Consider the following 16,995-nt stretch of genomic DNA (forward strand, 5'->3'; position numbering starts at 1 on the left):
CAAACCGAGCTGAGACGGACCGACTGATAAAGGAGATATGGCAGGACAGGAGATTTGCGGAGACCTCAGAGGCAGGGCTTTTAAGGGAACGACGGAGGCTACAGGCAGAGTTCGGCTTGTTTACTACAGGGAGGGCAGTAGAGCAGCTGAGGAAGGCTAGGGGGGCGATCTATGAGCATGGGGAGAAGGCCAGCAGAATGCTTGTGCAGCAGCTCAGAAAGAGGGATGCAGCCAAGGAGATAGGGAAAGTAAAGGACAGGGGCGGGAACCTGGTTAGAGACTCAGCAGGGGTGAATAAGGCGTTCAAGGAGTTTTACAGTTGGCTGTATGGGTTGGAACCCCCAGCGGGGCCGGAGGGGATGAGGCACTTTTTAGTGGGGCTGAATTTCCCGAAGGTGGACAGGGGGTTGGTAGAAGGGCTGGGGGCCTTAATCGGGTTGGAAGAGAGAGCAGAGGGTCTGAAGGCCATGCAGTCGGGTAAAGCCCCGGGGCCGGACGGGTACCCAGTGGAGTTTTATAAAACGTTCTCTGGGATATTGGGGCTGCCGTTTAGGGTGGTAAGGGGCAGCTTTCAGTACCTAGGTATCCAGGTGGAATGGGAACGGCTACACAAGTTAAATTTGGCCCGATTAGTAGACCAAATAAAGGATGATTTTCGGAGGTGGGACGTGCTTTGTTGTCACTAGCTGGGAGGGTGCAGAGGGTGAAAATGACGGTCCTCCCGAGATTCCTGTTTGTTTTTCAGTGTCTTCCTATCTTTATTCCACGGTCATTTTTTAAACGGGTCAATAAGGTCATCACTGGCTTTGTATGGGCGGGTAAGACCCTGCGAGTAAAAGAGGGGATGCTTGAGCGGAGCTGGGGGGAGGGCGGGCTGGCGCTGCCGAACTTTAGCAATTATTATTGGGTGGCGAATATAGCCATGATCAAGAAGTGGGTGGTGGAGGGACGGTCGGTGTGGGAGCATTTTGAGGCGGCTTCATGCAAGGGCACCAGTTTGGGGGCTTTTGTAACGGCGCCTCTGCCGTTTCCGCTGGCATGGTACTCCACCAGCCCTGTGGTGGTGGCGGCCCTGAGGGTCTGGGGGCAATGGAGGAGGGAGGCATGTGGGGGCGGAGGGAGCATTGGTGTGGTCTCCAGTCTGTAATAATCACCGGTTCGCCCCGGGAAGGATGGATGGGGGGTTTCAGAGACTGCAGAGAGCAGGGATTGCGAGGATGGGGGATATGTTTATGGAGGGGAGCTTTTCTAGCCTGAGGGAGCTGAAGGAGAAATTTGGATTGGCGAGGGGAAATGAATTTAGGTACCTGCAGGTGCGGGACTTCCTACGCAGGCAGGTCTCAACCTTCCCGCTCCTACCACCAAGGGGGATACAGGACAGGAATGTTTCCAGAATGTGGGTGGGCGAAGGGAGGGTTTCTGACATTTACAAGTAACTCATGGGGTCAGAGAAGACGCAGACCGAGGAGTTGCTACGCAAGTGGGAAGACGATTTAGGAGGAGAGATAGAGGATAGTCTCTTGGCGGACGCGTTGAGTAGAGTCAACGCGTCCACAACATGTGCCAGGCTTAGTCTGATACAATTTAAGGTCGTGCACCGGGCCCACATGACAGTGGCCCGGATGAGCAGGTTCTTTGGGGTAGAAGATAGGTGCGCAAGGTGTACGGGGGAGGGTCAACCATGTCCATATGTTCTGCGCATGCCCGAAGCTTAGGGGAATCAGGCATGGGTTTGCGGAGGTCATGTCCAAGGTGTTAAAAACAAGGGTGGCACTGAGTCCAGAGGTGGCGATTTTCGGTGTGTCGGAAGATCCGGTAATCCAGGAGGAGAAAGAGGCAGACGTTCTAGCCTTTGCTTCCCTGGAGACGGGATTCTATTAGCTTGGTGGGACCCAAAACACCCGACGACGGCCTGGTTAACTGACATGGCTAGCTTTCTCTGTCTGGAGAAAATCAAGTTCGCCTTGAGGATCAATGCTAGGGTTCGCCCGGAGGTGGCAGCCGTTCGTCAACTTCTTTGCGGAAAATTAACCATCAGCGGGGAGGGGGGGGGAGGTTAGATTAGCTTAAGAGTAGGGGGTTAGTAAAGGTGGGACCTGTAAGGGTGGAAAACGGCTTTTGCATTGTTTATAAATTCATGTACATTGTTTATTTTGTTGTTGTTGTAAAACCATAAATACCTCAATAAAATGATTATTAAAAAAAATACACTTTAAAGTGGATCAGTACATTGCAACATTAATGGCTATAAAAAGATTAAAAAAAACATAATCTTAATTCTAATGCAGTAAAAAATATAAAAATACAATGCCACCGCTCATATCAGTGTAAAAATACCCATCAGAGGCAGCGCAGTGGTTAGCACTGCTGCCTATAGCACTGAGGACCCCGATTCCATCCCGGCCCCAGGTCACTGTATGTGTGGAGTTTGCACATTCTTCGTGTGTCTGCGTGGATTTCGCCCCCACAACCCAAAGATGTGCAGGTTAGGTGGATTGGCCACGCTAAATTGCCCCTTTATTGGAAAAAGAAATATTTGGGTACTCTAAATTTATTTTTAAAAAAGAATCCCCAGCAGTATTCAAAGTAATGTTTTACCTGAATTCCCGAGTGAATCAGTTGTTGGGCAGTTGGATACAAAAGTTGTTTACGATATCCGACTCCTCGACAACCGGAGAAACTGCAGTACCATTCTACAACAATAATAATAACCTTTTATCGTCACAAGTATGAAGTTACTGTGAAAAGCCCCTAGTCTCCATTCCTGCTTTTCTGAAATAAACTGGGACAGTTATACCTGAGAAAACCAGATTACATAATTGTTTCTCAGAGATGGGTGTTGTCTCTTTGACTAACTCCTCTTAGATGTGTGCTTATTCACTATTATTTAATTGTCAGAATGATTTTTATTATCCATACCGTGAACCAGATATATGGTCATGTTCTTAAATATGTTCTTAATATCTTTCCTGTTCAACTCCAACTTTTTAAAATGTCTATTTGTTGGGATTTTCCATTTTTATTTTTTTTTTTACAAAAATGCACCTCAAACAAACAAAAGTAGAAAGACCGTTGTCGGTATCAATGTACCACGCAAAACAATAGGAATCTCATAATTGGGAACAAAACTCCGGATGAATCAGTGACAAAATATCCAACATCTTCCTTCCATGGATAAATGACCTGTCTGCACCCAAACAGGATACAGGCAACATTATGGACCTACATCTCACCCATAGCTACAAAACAAAATGACAGAAGAAAACAATACCCCCAAAACCCCAGTGCTGCAGTGTAATTTGAACCTAAATTTAAACTTTTCTCCAGATCCAGTCAGGTCAGGCAGTCACCTACCCATTCAAGATGGCAAAAACAAAGAAACCGGGCACATCCAAAGCCTAGGGTCTCCCATAGAAGTAAAAAGAAAGCAAGACTCCGAAATTCTACACTCCACCAGCCCCAGATCAAAGGACACAACAGATTACCAGACTACCAGCACCAGTGCTGCCCTCAAGAGGACAGCAGGATATCGTGAGCGCAAAATCCAAATAAATTGATCCCAGTCATCAAATGGGGAAAACCCACTCCAGGGTGGGAGGGCTGTCCGAGCAACCCCCAACAAACTGAGGAGCTCCCTGGGAGGGAGGACTGATACCACCACCCCAGAACGCTGGGGTCCCCCACAATCAGGAGCATTAAAAAAAAGGAGAATTAGGCCATCAAAAACCAACATAGAACTGTATCTGAGAGTCCATGACACCAAGGTTCGCCATCTAACACCCCTCAGCCACGATTAAGAGAACAATCTAAAAGGAAACCCACATCAGGAGAAATGACCGACTCCTCCCAAAGGGGGAAAAAGGCACAGCCAAAAATAAAATAACTGACTATGGGATGAAATGAATGAAAATCGCTTATTGTCACAAGTAGGCTTCAATGAAGTTACTGTGAAAAGCCCCTAGTCTCCACATTCCGGCGCCTGTTCGGGGAGGCTGATACGGGAATTGAACCGTGCTGCTGGCCTGCTTTAAAAGCCAGCGATTTAGCCCTGTGCTAAACAAGCCCCTGGGATGGGGGTGGGTGGCCTTCCTTGAGCGCAGCGAGGACAGAACCATCCAACCCCGCCACCCCCCAAAGCTCCGTCTCTGCTCACCCTCCAAGGATAAAATTTGAATGAATAGATTGTGCATAAATCCTGAAATAAAATTCAGCTTAACGTGATAAACGTTATCGAGTCAGAATAACCAACAGCGCAGGACATCCCGCCCAAAATATTTATTACCTGCAAAATGATAGATTGATAACATTAACAGACAACAACACGATTATCAGGGAGTAAAGTCCAGGATAACAACTGAGGCCCAGGGCAACCATCAGGATAAAGAGCACTCCACTGTTGCGTCTATGATAAAGCAGGATCTGAAATGGAGAGCACTCTCCAGGGTCTTCCAAGGATTCCAATGATCAGAACATGAACCTCATTACTTCCAACATGCCGACATGACCGAGCAATCAACTACCTAGCCCCCCACCCCAGGATGGGTGACAGGCCCTGTGATAGGGACTCAACCATGTGGAGGAATGCTTCCACCAGAGACCGTGTTCTCTGCTCCACTATCGCCTCCATAAAGATGTCTTGCAACTCTTGAAATTGGGTTTTACCGTCCTGCACCGCAGAGCCAAGACTATTAGACGGATCACCTTTAACACAAGCAGCTATCATTCATCGGTGTGTACCGTATCGTCAGGGCGGAAAAACCTCTCAAAGGCAGCTGCCTCACCCAAACTCTGTCCAGCCGCCACGTATCAATGAAGATTAAAGCATAATGTCTCGAGTGAAAAGTGTTGACACATTGATCAATAAATCTCAGTACATGGTAAAAGATGTGTAAACCGAAAAAAGACACGAGATGCGCACAATGATAAAATAAAGATTGAAAGTTGAGCAGAGCTGGAGTTTGCGAAAATGCAGCCGTTCCTGCGCTCACATCACCTGATCCCCTAATTTTAGTTTTTTTTAAGTCTTTTTTTAATTTGCTGAGATACGTTCTTGGATTGTCTCCTGAATAATTGGGAGAAACAATACCATTATGAAAGTTTTTGAAGTTCCTTTTGAAAATGACTTGAGCTTTTTCTTTTTTCTTTTTCCTTATTGTTAAAGAGAACTTGAAAGGCCCTGGTGTTACTTTGTGTGGCACAGGTGACATCTGTTTAACATCTGTTGGAACCAAAGCTGTTAGCTAGTGCTGCCCATGTACATGTTAAATATAGCATCCTAAATAGCAGGGGCTGTTTAGCACAGGGCTAAATTGCTGACTTTGAAAGCAGACCAAGGCAGGCCAGCAGCACGGTTCAATTCCCGTATCAGCCTCCCCGAACAGGCGCCGAAATGTGGCGACTAGGGGCTGTTCACCGTAACTTCATTTGAAGCCTACTGGTGACAATAAGTGATTTTCATTTCATACATATGAATTCTACCTACTTATTCGAGTATTTCTTTTGCAAGAAAATCTTGAACAGGGGCCAATCATTTAGGACTGAGTTGAGGGGAAATCTCTTCACGGGTTGTGAATCTTTGGAATCCTCTACCCCAGAGGGTGGGTGCTTTATTATTGAATTGTTTAATGTTGGGATAGGCTGATTTTTGGCCTCTTGGGGCATCCAGGGAAAAGGGGAGCAGTGGGGAAGTGGAGTTGAAGCCCAAGATGAGCTATGATCGTATTGAATGTCGGAGCAGGCTCAAAGGGCCAAATTCTGCTGCTATTTCTTGTGTTCTTGGGAGACGTGGATTAATGCTCTAGGGATAGGGGATTCAAATTTGACTGTGGTAGTTAGTGAATTAAAACTAATTAACAAATTTTCTTTATTGTTTCAGGGGGCGAGGGTGTTGCTGGCAAGGCCAGCTTTTTTGCCTATCCCTAATTGTTCTTGAATAGCCTGATGGACTATTTGAGGCCGTTTTAAAAGTCAACCCCATTGACTTGTTGGTCTGGGGTCACGTAGGCAAGACTGGGTAAGGATGACAGACTTCCTTTCCTAAAGGACATGAGTGAACCAGATGGGTCTTCATGGTCACCATTACTGTGAATAACTTTTTTTTTAAATCCCAGATTTATTAATTGAAATCAAAATTCCACCAGCTGCCATGGTGGGATTTGAACCCTTGTTCCCAGATCATTAGCATGGACCTCTGAACATTAGCACTATATCACCATCTTCCTCCAAAATAAGACGCTAATATCAGTATTGTTGACCATGAAACTGCCAAATTATTCATCATTGACCACTGCTACACAACATTCCCGATCAATCTCCTGACTGCACTTCAGAAAATCGGACCACAAGATCGTGTTCCTTCTCCCATCATAGAAGCTAAAACCTAAGCAGGAGAATGGTTAAGAAGGTCGTGCAATGCTGATCTGAGGCAACGGAAGAGCTCCTACACAATTGCTTGGGAGTCAGTGGACTGGTCCACATTCAAGAACTCAGCAGCCAACCTAAACGAGTATGCCACCACCGTCACAGACTTCATCAGTAACTGTGTAGAAGACTGCATGCCAAAGAAGGTAGTACGTGCGGTCCCCAACCCGCAACCCGCAAAGCCATCGGGGACACCAAGAGACAGTACCAGACTAAGCTAGAGTCACAGACTAACAACGTGGACTCTTCGTCAGTTGTGGCAAGGCTTAAACAAAACAGGCTACAAAGCAGAGTAGAATATCCGACAACAGCGCATCCCTCCCCGATGAACTCAACATTCTCTCTATGCTCGTTTCGAGCAGGAACCCGACAAACCGTTGTCAACTGCTCCAACAGCCTTGGACTCACCCATACCTGCCATCACAGCCTCCAAAGTCGATAGACCATCTTGAAAGAGAACCCTCGGAAAGCAAGGGGTCCTGGTCGTGCACTCAAATCCTGTGCAGACCAACTGGAATCTGTGTTTGTGGACATCTTCACCTTCCGAGGTTCCCACCTGCTTCAAGCAGGTCACCGTCATACCGCTGCTGAAGAAGAACCAGACAACGCGCCTCAACGACTACCATTCTGTGACCTTGCCATCTATCATTATGATGTGTTTTTGAGAGGTTGGTCATGAAATACATCAGCTCCATACTCCCAGAATGCCTTGATCCACTGCAATTCACATACCGCCATAACCAGTCCACAGCAGACGCCATCTCCCTGGCCCTACACTCATCCCTGGAGCATCTGAGCATCAAGGACTCCTACATCAGACTCCTATTCATTGACTACAGCTCTGCCTTCAACACCATAATCCCAGTCAAACTCATATCAAAACTCCAAAACCTAGGACTTGGCTCCTCTGTCTGCAACTGGATCCTTGACTTCCTGACCCATAGACCACAATCAGTAAGGATAAACAACAACACCTCCTCCACAATAGTTCTCAATACCAGGGCCCCACAAGCCTACGTAATTAGCCCCCTACTATACTCCCTATGCAGACTCGGCTGTGTGGCAAAATTTGGCTCCAACTCCAGCCTCAAGTTTGCTGATGACATGACTGTAGTGGGTCGGATCTCAAACAATGATGAGTCCGAGTACAGGAGGGAGATAGATAATCTAGTGGCGTGGTGTAATGACAACAATCTCTCCCTCACTCAGTAAAACTAAGGAGCTGGTCATTGACCAGGAAGCAAAGTATCATACACGCCCATGTCTGCATCAATGGTGCCAAGGTGGGGATGGTTGACGGCTTCAAATTCTTCTGTGTGCACATCACCAACAATCTGTCCTGGTCCACCTATGTCGACGCTAAGTCCAAGAAAGCACAACAGTGCCTATACGTCCTCCGGAAACTCAGGAAATTTGGCATATCCACATTGACTATTACCAATTTTTACAGATGCACCATAGAAAGCATCCTGTTTGTGCTACAGACCTAAATATAGCAAATGTATCATCCGCATATTGGAAATATGCAAGGAGTAGGAGGTGTTCATATCTATGGCTTCCTTAAGTAGAAAATTGGTGAATTGGCTAACAATGTCAAATGAGCACGTGGACCCATCATTGCTATCAATCTGCAAGTCCCATATGGTCTTTACATTGTTCCAATTCAGGGGCAATTTAGCGAGGCCAATCCACCTACTCTGGTCACCTTTGGGTTGTGGGGGTAAGACCCACGCTGACACGGGGAGAGCAAACCCCACTCGGACAGAGTCTCATATGGTCTTCAGCAAATGTGAAGGTATCCTTCATCGTATATCTGGAAGATTTGCTCAAAACTACTTGGAGCAAGGATTTGGCCAATTCATGCTGAAATGTTCCACAAAAAGAATATGTGTGTGTTGCAGCACTTTATCATGGCAATTTAAACCCACCACGTGAATCAGTATTCGATCCACTTATGTACTCAGCAACACTCTCAATTGAGTTCAGTTTTGTTGGCACCATGTATACTCATTTAGCTGGTGTTGCCACCTCTCTAGACCCAGCTCTCGCAAGCATCTTTGCTGGGTTCCATGAGGAACATGTCTTCAGTGGAATGAAACCTAACCTACCTCCTGCATATTTCTGAACGAAATGTTTGCTGTGTTTAAATCTGTACCAGTATGTAATAATGTCCTTGCATGACTTTAATGGGCTCCATCTGTGGTGATGTGCAGATGCATATCACCACATCCCCTTTCCTTTGGAAATGTGAATGTTTAACAAATAACTGTGCTTTACAATCGGCAATAAGGTCCATATACAAGAACACACAGAGTAGGAAGCATCGCTTCAAAAGGCTGAAAAGGTTGGTGACACAAAGACCAGCCAGAAAACCGGTGTTTCGAAAGATGAAACAAGATCACGTGTTCGGTCAAGGTTCAGGAGACCAACAAGAAGATGTTGTTAAGCTGAAAGACTGAATGTGTAATTTACTATGTACAAGGGACACGTTTGAAATTGTTATGCATATCATGTTTTGCAAAGCGCCATTAAATTTGTATATGTGGCATATTTGAAATTATTAAGCATATCATGTTTTGTAAAGCACAGTTATATTTGTTAAATATTCACATTTCAAAAGGAAGGGGGATGTGGTGATGTGCATATGCATAGCAATATAGAATTGGATGTACGACCTCCGATCAGCAGGTGGGGACTGTGATCCACCATGTGACTCCACAGATTGGGCCGTAGGTAGTAAGTTGTACCAGAGGACAGTCTCATTAGATGTAGTTCCAGGAGAATTCACTTATTCGTTACGATTTGTATTATAGTTTGTTTGTTATTTATCCACATGTTCATTTTATTAATAAACTATCTTACTAGTCAAAGAACTAGATGCTCTGTGTGCACAGCCACAACGCAGAACATAACACCATCCTCCGCTCAAATTCACCTTTTTTGAAATGGAGCAGTCACCTGACGTACTCGTCAAGAAATCCTCCAGTGGGTTCACTACCACGGTTTATCGCAAACCTGCCTTCACTGGTCGATACACGAGTTGGGATACTTCTAATTCCACATGGGCCTTATTGGCAACCTTGTAAATAGGGCCATTTGCTCACCATGTAAGCTTGATGCTGAAATGGGGTGCATCAAAGAATCCTGCAGGATAATGGTGACAGGTCATGAGTTTACGTGACATACAGTGCTAAATGAACAGGCCTATACCGGTCATTTCTGGCCTTGAAAGTACTCAACCTACCTCAGACTAGCCTGGAATGCCAAGGTATCTCAAAGATGTGAGCAGCAGATGAAACTAGCTGCTTCACGCTGCTACTATACAGTCGCAACACGAGTGGTATTCACCACTAACCAGATGCTGCCATCGAGCTGAAAAGACTTTCTATCACGTACATAAACAATATGGTATATGAACTTCAGTGCCAGTGTGATGCTAGGTATGTAGGCCATACATCCCAAAGACTGGCAGATTGTATCAAACAGCATGTCCTTTCCTTCTGCCCCTCACAACAGACAAGGTACAGACCGTATCCAACCAGCTCGTGCTTGCAAAATTCAAAACATTAGATGTGATCCTGCGATTGGACATTTGCTAAATAATCCTAAGTGTGATAAAAGATACGCTGACAACCAATTTAAGATTATCAATTGGGCTTGCAGTGTGGCTTGTACTGAAGCTGCATATACACAAAGAAGGCCCTGTTCTTTTTTTTTTTTTGCAGATAGAAAGAACATGTACACACATTACGCCAGTTTCAACTAAACAGAATAACTGACAGCCATTTACAGGTTCAATCCACAGGGCAATGCATTGACTAATCAAGTCGAGCTGCCTGATTTAAGTTTTCAAACAATGGCAGTTAACTGTCAGTCACCATTAACTGGTGGATTGTCTGTTGCAACACCTCGACCAACCAATCAACTGTCTCCTTGTACAGTACAAAGTTGTTGATTCCTCTGCCATTGGTATTCTTCTGAATGTCTCGTCAAGTGCACGACGAAAAATTTATATTTTGCAGCAATACTCAAGTTCATTCTCAAATGACTAATTGAGCAATTGTTATTTAAGCTGTATCATTGTTGCCTTAGTGTCAGAATATTGTGAGCTTGAACCTTACTAGACTTGAGCATGCAATCTAAACTGACACTCCTTTCCTGTTTTCTGTGTGCACAGCCGCTCGTGAAGAATAATACATTCAGTCTGCTGACCCCAGTGTGAATAAATGGCTGCCCTGGTGTGGATAGAATGGTGCCCACACTTTATAATTTAGTGCTTTATTTATTTGGCAGATTCTTGGGCAGATCCTTTCAGCCTCCAGGACTGCTGAACCAAGATAGACAGCTTGTAAAGATTGCTAAAGGATATTCCCAGTTTCAGCTCATGCCTGACCTTAGTAGCTATACTCAATCCTGTCTTTTCAAAAGAAAACATGAACGGATTTTGTTTTGTTTTTTAAAATGTCAAAAGAACCATGGTGAGAGAGTTTCCTTTTTATTCTGCTTTTTGTACAATGACGATGGAATAAGCTTGAAACCCTGAATGCACTATTGCAATAATTTAGCCGCTAACTCCATTATCATGGTGTGACCCAACTGCCGAGGAGGTAGAAGGTGAATCTGGATTAAACTTGGTTGTGCTTTATCTAGAAATTCCTATGTATTTTATCAAAAGATACATTCTATGCAAGCTATATTTGAACATGCATTTACATATTGCAACTTATACTTCTATTTTCCCATAGAACATACAGTGCAGAAGGAGACCATTCGGCCCATTAAGTCTGTACCTACCCACTTAAGCCCTCACTTCCACCCTATCCCAATAACCCCCCCTAACATTTTTGGTCACTTGAGGGCAGTTTATCATGGCCAATCCATCTAACCTGCACGTCTTTGGACCGTGGGAGGAAACCGGAGCACCCGGAGGAAACCCACGCAGACACTGAGAGAACGTGCAGACTCCGCACAGACAGTGACCCAGCGGGGGAATCAAACCTGGGACCCTGGCGCTGTGAAGCCACCGTGCTAGCCATCTTCACCTTTTTGTGGTTTTAATGTTTTCTTGCAGTTGATTGGATTGGATTTGTTTATTGTCGCGTGTATCGAGGTACAGTGAAAGTATTGTTCTGCGTACAGCTCCGATAGATCATTTCGTACATGAGAAGAAAATACATAATAGAACAACATAAAATACACAATGTAAATACATAGGCATAGGCACCGGGTGAAGCATACAGGAGTGTAGTACTACTCAGTAGAGACGATGATGTGTGAAGAGATCAGATCAGTCCATAATGTGGCTTATGCGGATCTATGATATTGGCAAAGAATTGATTATTCTTTGGTCAATGTGACCTAATTTCACCAACGCATCGGTCTGCATATTCCTGTTCCTGTGTTTAAAAATCTCTGTATTTTTGATTTGAAACATTATTCAGATCACCATTATTCCAACATTAACAGTGTTTGCACCAGTCAAAGCCAAGGCTCCTGTCTCAAACTTTTGGGAGTGCCATCAGAAGCAGTGAAAATTAATGACGAACCTGGTGCCCAATGGTTTTTTATTTCCTGCATTTCTTATAAGGAGGTTAAGTGTTCTTTTCGAAGTTTATTCCTACTAATGCCACTGTTCTTGGTTTTTACAGAAGGGTCTTTTCCAAGAAATAATGAATGAGATCTCTAACTGCGCCACGAGTATCTGCTGTTTGCCACTTGCTAGCATGTGTAATTGAAGGGGATGTCACAGGAGAATAAAAACTGGGAAAAGTGGGTGTTGGTTTGATCGATTTGAAGTTTTTCTGATTTTTTTTTCCAGCTGGATGGGTATATTGAGATATTTGGTGTAATTCTGTGCTCCTCATGTTTGGATGAATATGGACAGTGAGAATATGTGCACACACTGCATCTGTTTCAGCTATTAAAAAAAAAAAAGGACAGCCATTTGCTGGTTAATTCTTCAGGGCAATGCCTTGCGCAATCAGAGTCAAGCTGCCTGGTTTAAATTTCAAACAATACTTGTCAGTTAATTGTCAGTCACCATCAACTGCTGCATTCTCCATGGCAATTCCTCTACCAGTCGGAGTCCATTTGCCAACCAATCGGCATGCTCTTTTTGTACAGTATAACTTTTTTATTTCCCTTGGATTTATATTCTTGTGATTGTCCTGATGAGTGCAAGACTAAAAAGATTTGACAAAATGCCTTTTTTTCCAGCAATACTCAGTGCCAAATTTTGTTTGATGCTTCTTAGGATATTACACTATGTTAAACATGTTCTACAATTACGTGCTGTTGTACAGATGGAGCAGTTTATGGAGAAGGAGAATTAGAACATAGAACAGTACAGGCCCTTCAGCCCACGATGTTGTGCCAACCATTTATCCTAATCTAAGATCAACCTAACCCACACCCCTTCAATTTACTACTGTCCATGTGCCTGTCGAATTCTGTAAGATAGTTTTTTTTTCACGCTCACGTTCTGTTTCGTGCTCCCTTGTGTAACCCATAGAATCCTGACAGTGCAAAAGGAACCTATTCGACCCCCGAGTCGGCACCGACCCTCCGAAAGAGCACTCTACCATGGCCCACTCCCCCCGCCCTATCCACCGAACATGGCCAATCTGCCTAAGCTGCACATCTTTGGACTGTGGGAGCAAACCCACGCAGACACGGGGAGAATATGCAAGCTCCACACACAGCCACCCATGATCAGAATCAAACCCTAATATAATTTATTTTAAATATGCAAACAAACTTCTCCCATGACAGTTTGAAATAACAATAAAATGATTATTGCATCGCAGATTTATTTGAAAAGATTTTGAAATCTGCATCTTGAACTTCCATTCCACAGCAACAAAACCGTTCTTGTGCTGCCTGTAGATGTTTTTGGGACTAAAACACAGCAGAATATAGTAAAATGTTGAACTTTGCTCATCAAAATTAATTTTTAACATGCGATGTGCTGAAAAGATGCATAGCCTGTGACTCCATTTGTGATGCCAGCTGAAACCTGGTCACTTTTACAATACAGGCAGTAGGATAAGGATCTTGAGGTCTTTTATATTTTTTTCAGATGTGTGTGAGATCTCACCTCAAAGTATCTTTTTTCTATATCTTGGAAGTTAATCACAGATGAAAACAAAAGGTTTCGGGAAATGCAAAAATATTTAACTATGCCTCTTCATCTCTAAATTTGACTTTGCCGATTGACAGTCACCCAACCTAGCATATCTGGAATTTTAGTGTTTATACTCTGACTCTCACCAAGTCTCACTGGAGAGTCAATTCTCGTGGTGGCACGGCAACACAGTGGCTAGCACTGTTGCTTCACAACTCCTGGGTCCTAGGTTCGATTCCCGGCTTCGATCACTGTCTGTGCGGAGTCTGCACATTCTCCCCGTGTCTGCGTGGGTTTCCTCCGGGTGCTCCGGTTTCCTCCCGCAAGTCCCGAAAGACGTGCTTGTTAGGTGAATTGGACATTCTGAGGTCTCCCTCTGTGTACCCGAGCAGGCGCCGGAGTGTGGTAACTAGGGGATTTTCACAGTAAGTCATTGCAGTGTTAATGTAAGCCTACTTGTGACACTGATAAAGATGATTTAAAAAACATTCTCCCACTCCTTCCTACTTGTCTCCTAAATGCATACAATCTATCTTTGCAACCTGTTATAGCCTTGAGTCCCATCCTGTGTCCTCTGGTTTTCTGTGTAACCTTTTCTCCCCACATCAAGTGACAAATCTTTCAGTCTCAGCTACATCGGCTGGAACATTTTCTTCGCCACTTTCTAAGAAAGATTTCTTCAAATTCATTTATTTTTAGCTAAGGCTTCTGACATTGTTCCTAAAATTTCCATGCCACCAAACATTCTGTTTCATGGTGGAGTTGTCAGATTCATTCTTAGTTTGTGTAAACATCATATTTGCTTTTACATGGGAGAGATGCAGAATTACCATCATATCTCCGTCTCTACCTCTTTGTTGACATGTTGCATTCCAAAATTAATTTGCTGTTTTAAAAAAAAAAAATTGATGTTTTTGTGCCAGCTGCGGCCCGGCAAATTCTTGTCAGTGAGGCGCAAGGTTTCGGGTTCCCCAGCCCGTGTTGGCGGCATGTAGCACAGTGGTTAACGCTGTTGCTTCACAGCGCCAGGGTGCCAGGTTCAATTCCCGGCATGGATCACTGTCTGTGCGGAGTCTGCACGTTCTCCCCGTGTCTGCGTGGGTTTCTTCCGGCTGCTCCAGTTTTCTCTCAAGTCCCGGAAGGCGTGCTGTTAGGTAATTTGGACATTCTGAATTCTCCCTCTGTGTACCCGAACAGGCGCCAGAGTGTGGCGACTAGGGGGTTTTCACTAACTTCATTGCAGTGTTAATGTAAGCCTACTTGTGACAATAAAATTATTGCTATAAGTACCACTCCAGGGCTTGAGTACAAAAATCAGAACTGGGAGTGCTACGTTTCCTGAGGAGTCATCTTTTGCATGGGAGGTTAAACCCTATCTGCTTGCTTGGCCGTATGTAAAAGATCCCATGGCACTATTCTGAAGAAGAGCCTGGTGTCCTGGCTAAAATATAATATCCCTTAATCAACAAAACAGGTTATCTGGTCAGTATCACATTCTGTTGGTAGGAGGAATTTGATGTGTGCCTATTGGCTGCCATGTTGCCCACCGTACAACAGTAACTACACTTCATAAACAGTACCTCATTGGTTGTAAAATGCTCTCAGAAGTCCGGTAGCTGTGAAAGGCCCTCTATAATTGCAAGACCTTTATCTTTTTGTTGTGATAAAGTGCAATAGAAGTGCAAGTAACTAGGTTATTTAGTACATTAGTTTTGGGACACAATGGGGGAATTACATTTTCTGTCTTTTTGCCTGCCATCAGCGACCAATCAGTGGTTCATCCCAGCAGTGAGGGGGGACATTCCTGCGGGCTGTGCGGCCTATGGATTCGTATGTGATGGGACTCGACTGTTGGTCTTCGGTGGCATGGTGGAGTACGGAAAGTATAGCAATGAGCTGTATGAGCTACAGGTAAGGTGTTGCCAGTAAAGTTCTTTTGCAACAAAGTACTGAGGAGTTGGTATAAAATAACAGGTTACGGGGATTGGATGGGAGAGTGGGCTTGGGTGCTGTGCTCTTTCAGTGGGTCGGTTCAGACTTGATGGGCTGAATGACCTACACTATTTTTTTTTTAAAAAAGGACATTGTTTTTAAGGGCTATGTTTTGCTAATGCCTATGATTTTTTTTTTTAAAGCTTTCTGCAGCAATATCTCAGTTTTCCTTCGGGGAGCCAACAGAAGTTGGAGCTTGAATGTGTGCATACCCAAAGACCTCCAATGCAGAAAAGCACTTGAATGCATCTCTGCCATGGGTCACTTGAGAGGAAGCGCATAGTTTCAATATTTTTTTTTTCTATAAATTTAGAGTACCCAATTCATTTTTTCCAATTAAGGGGCAATTTAGCATGGCCAATCCACCTACCCTGCATATCTTTGAGTTGTGGGGGCGAGACCCACGTAGACACGGGGAGAATGTGCAAACTCCACACGGACAGTGACCCAGAGCCGGGATCAAACCTGGGACCTCGGCGCCGTGAGACTGCAGTGCTAACCACTGCCTCACCATGCTGCCCGTATAGTTTCAACATTGACTGATCTTACACCTTTGTTTTTTCCTAGTATTTGCCCCTCCCCACATACAGCTCAGGACACATTGAGACCCAAATGTTTTCCCTTCCCCTGCTGCTGTCCACCTAACCTTAGTTACCACACGAGAGGTTGGGCCTGATTGCTGAGGTTCTTGAGTGATGCATGTTGCAAAACATTTTGGGAGGTTGATCATTGTTGTGTTGGCACCGGTGTGATGAGTTCACAACTTCAGTGAAATATTTTTCAAAGTTTACTGCACTTTTCCTCGACAATCTGACAGCTGTTTTTATTTGCTTGTTTCCCACTGAGGCTCTTGCGCCAGAAATTCCCGTCATGTGTTTGGAACATTTATCCAAATTCTCCAGTTCTGGGAAATGTTTTCCAAATAAAATCATGATCACCTGGAGTTTTCAGAGCATTCGTGTTCTGATCAAAACAGGCCTGCCTGGGTCAATCTCGCCTTCTGTTTACTAAAGCAGCAATTTAAAGAGGAAAGAAAAGATTCTGGCCTCTTCCCAATTACTTTCTGATGCCGTGTTTATTTTAACCCTATTGATGTTTAGCCATAAACTAGTTTTTTTTTATTTGTGAGTTGTTGTGAAACCATCACTAGCAGAATAATTCCCTAGGGACATTACATTGCTGGCTAGGTCAACATTTGCTGCCTATTGGTAATTGCCCTAACGGTGCCCTTCTTGAACAGTTGCAGTCTATTTAGTACTGGTACATAGAATTTTGAAATTGATTTTTTTTCAGGGGATTTAGGGACATTTCCTTTGTTTCACAGAAATATAGACAATAGGAGCAGGAGTGGGCCATTCGGTCCTTCGAGACTGCTCCGAAATTCATTATGATCATGGCTGGAATGTGGCGACTAGGGGCTTTTCACAGTAACTTCATTTGAAGCCTACATGTGACAATAA

General features: G+C 44.3%; 1 protein-coding gene across 2 annotated transcripts in view; it reads left to right on the plus strand.

Moving 5' to 3' along the window:
• Positions 1-16,995, plus strand: part of LOC140388620 (host cell factor 1-like) — a 114,403-nt gene that overhangs the window by 14,090 nt on the left and 83,318 nt on the right. The window contains exons 1-2 of one of the 2 annotated variants that reach the window (XM_072473066.1): positions 12,069-12,189; positions 15,306-15,454. In XM_072473066.1, the coding sequence (XP_072329167.1) occupies positions 15,410-15,454 (45 nt within the window). In that variant the 5' untranslated portion in view covers positions 12,069-12,189; positions 15,306-15,409. Of the gene's footprint in view, positions 1-12,068; positions 12,190-15,305; positions 15,455-16,995 lie in introns of those variants that run through there. The other variant, XM_072473065.1, reaches the window with a different exon arrangement.

This window comes from Scyliorhinus torazame, chromosome 13 (genome assembly GCF_047496885.1).
Source record: "Scyliorhinus torazame isolate Kashiwa2021f chromosome 13, sScyTor2.1, whole genome shotgun sequence".
NCBI classification, from domain to species: domain Eukaryota; kingdom Metazoa; phylum Chordata; class Chondrichthyes; order Carcharhiniformes; family Scyliorhinidae; genus Scyliorhinus; species Scyliorhinus torazame.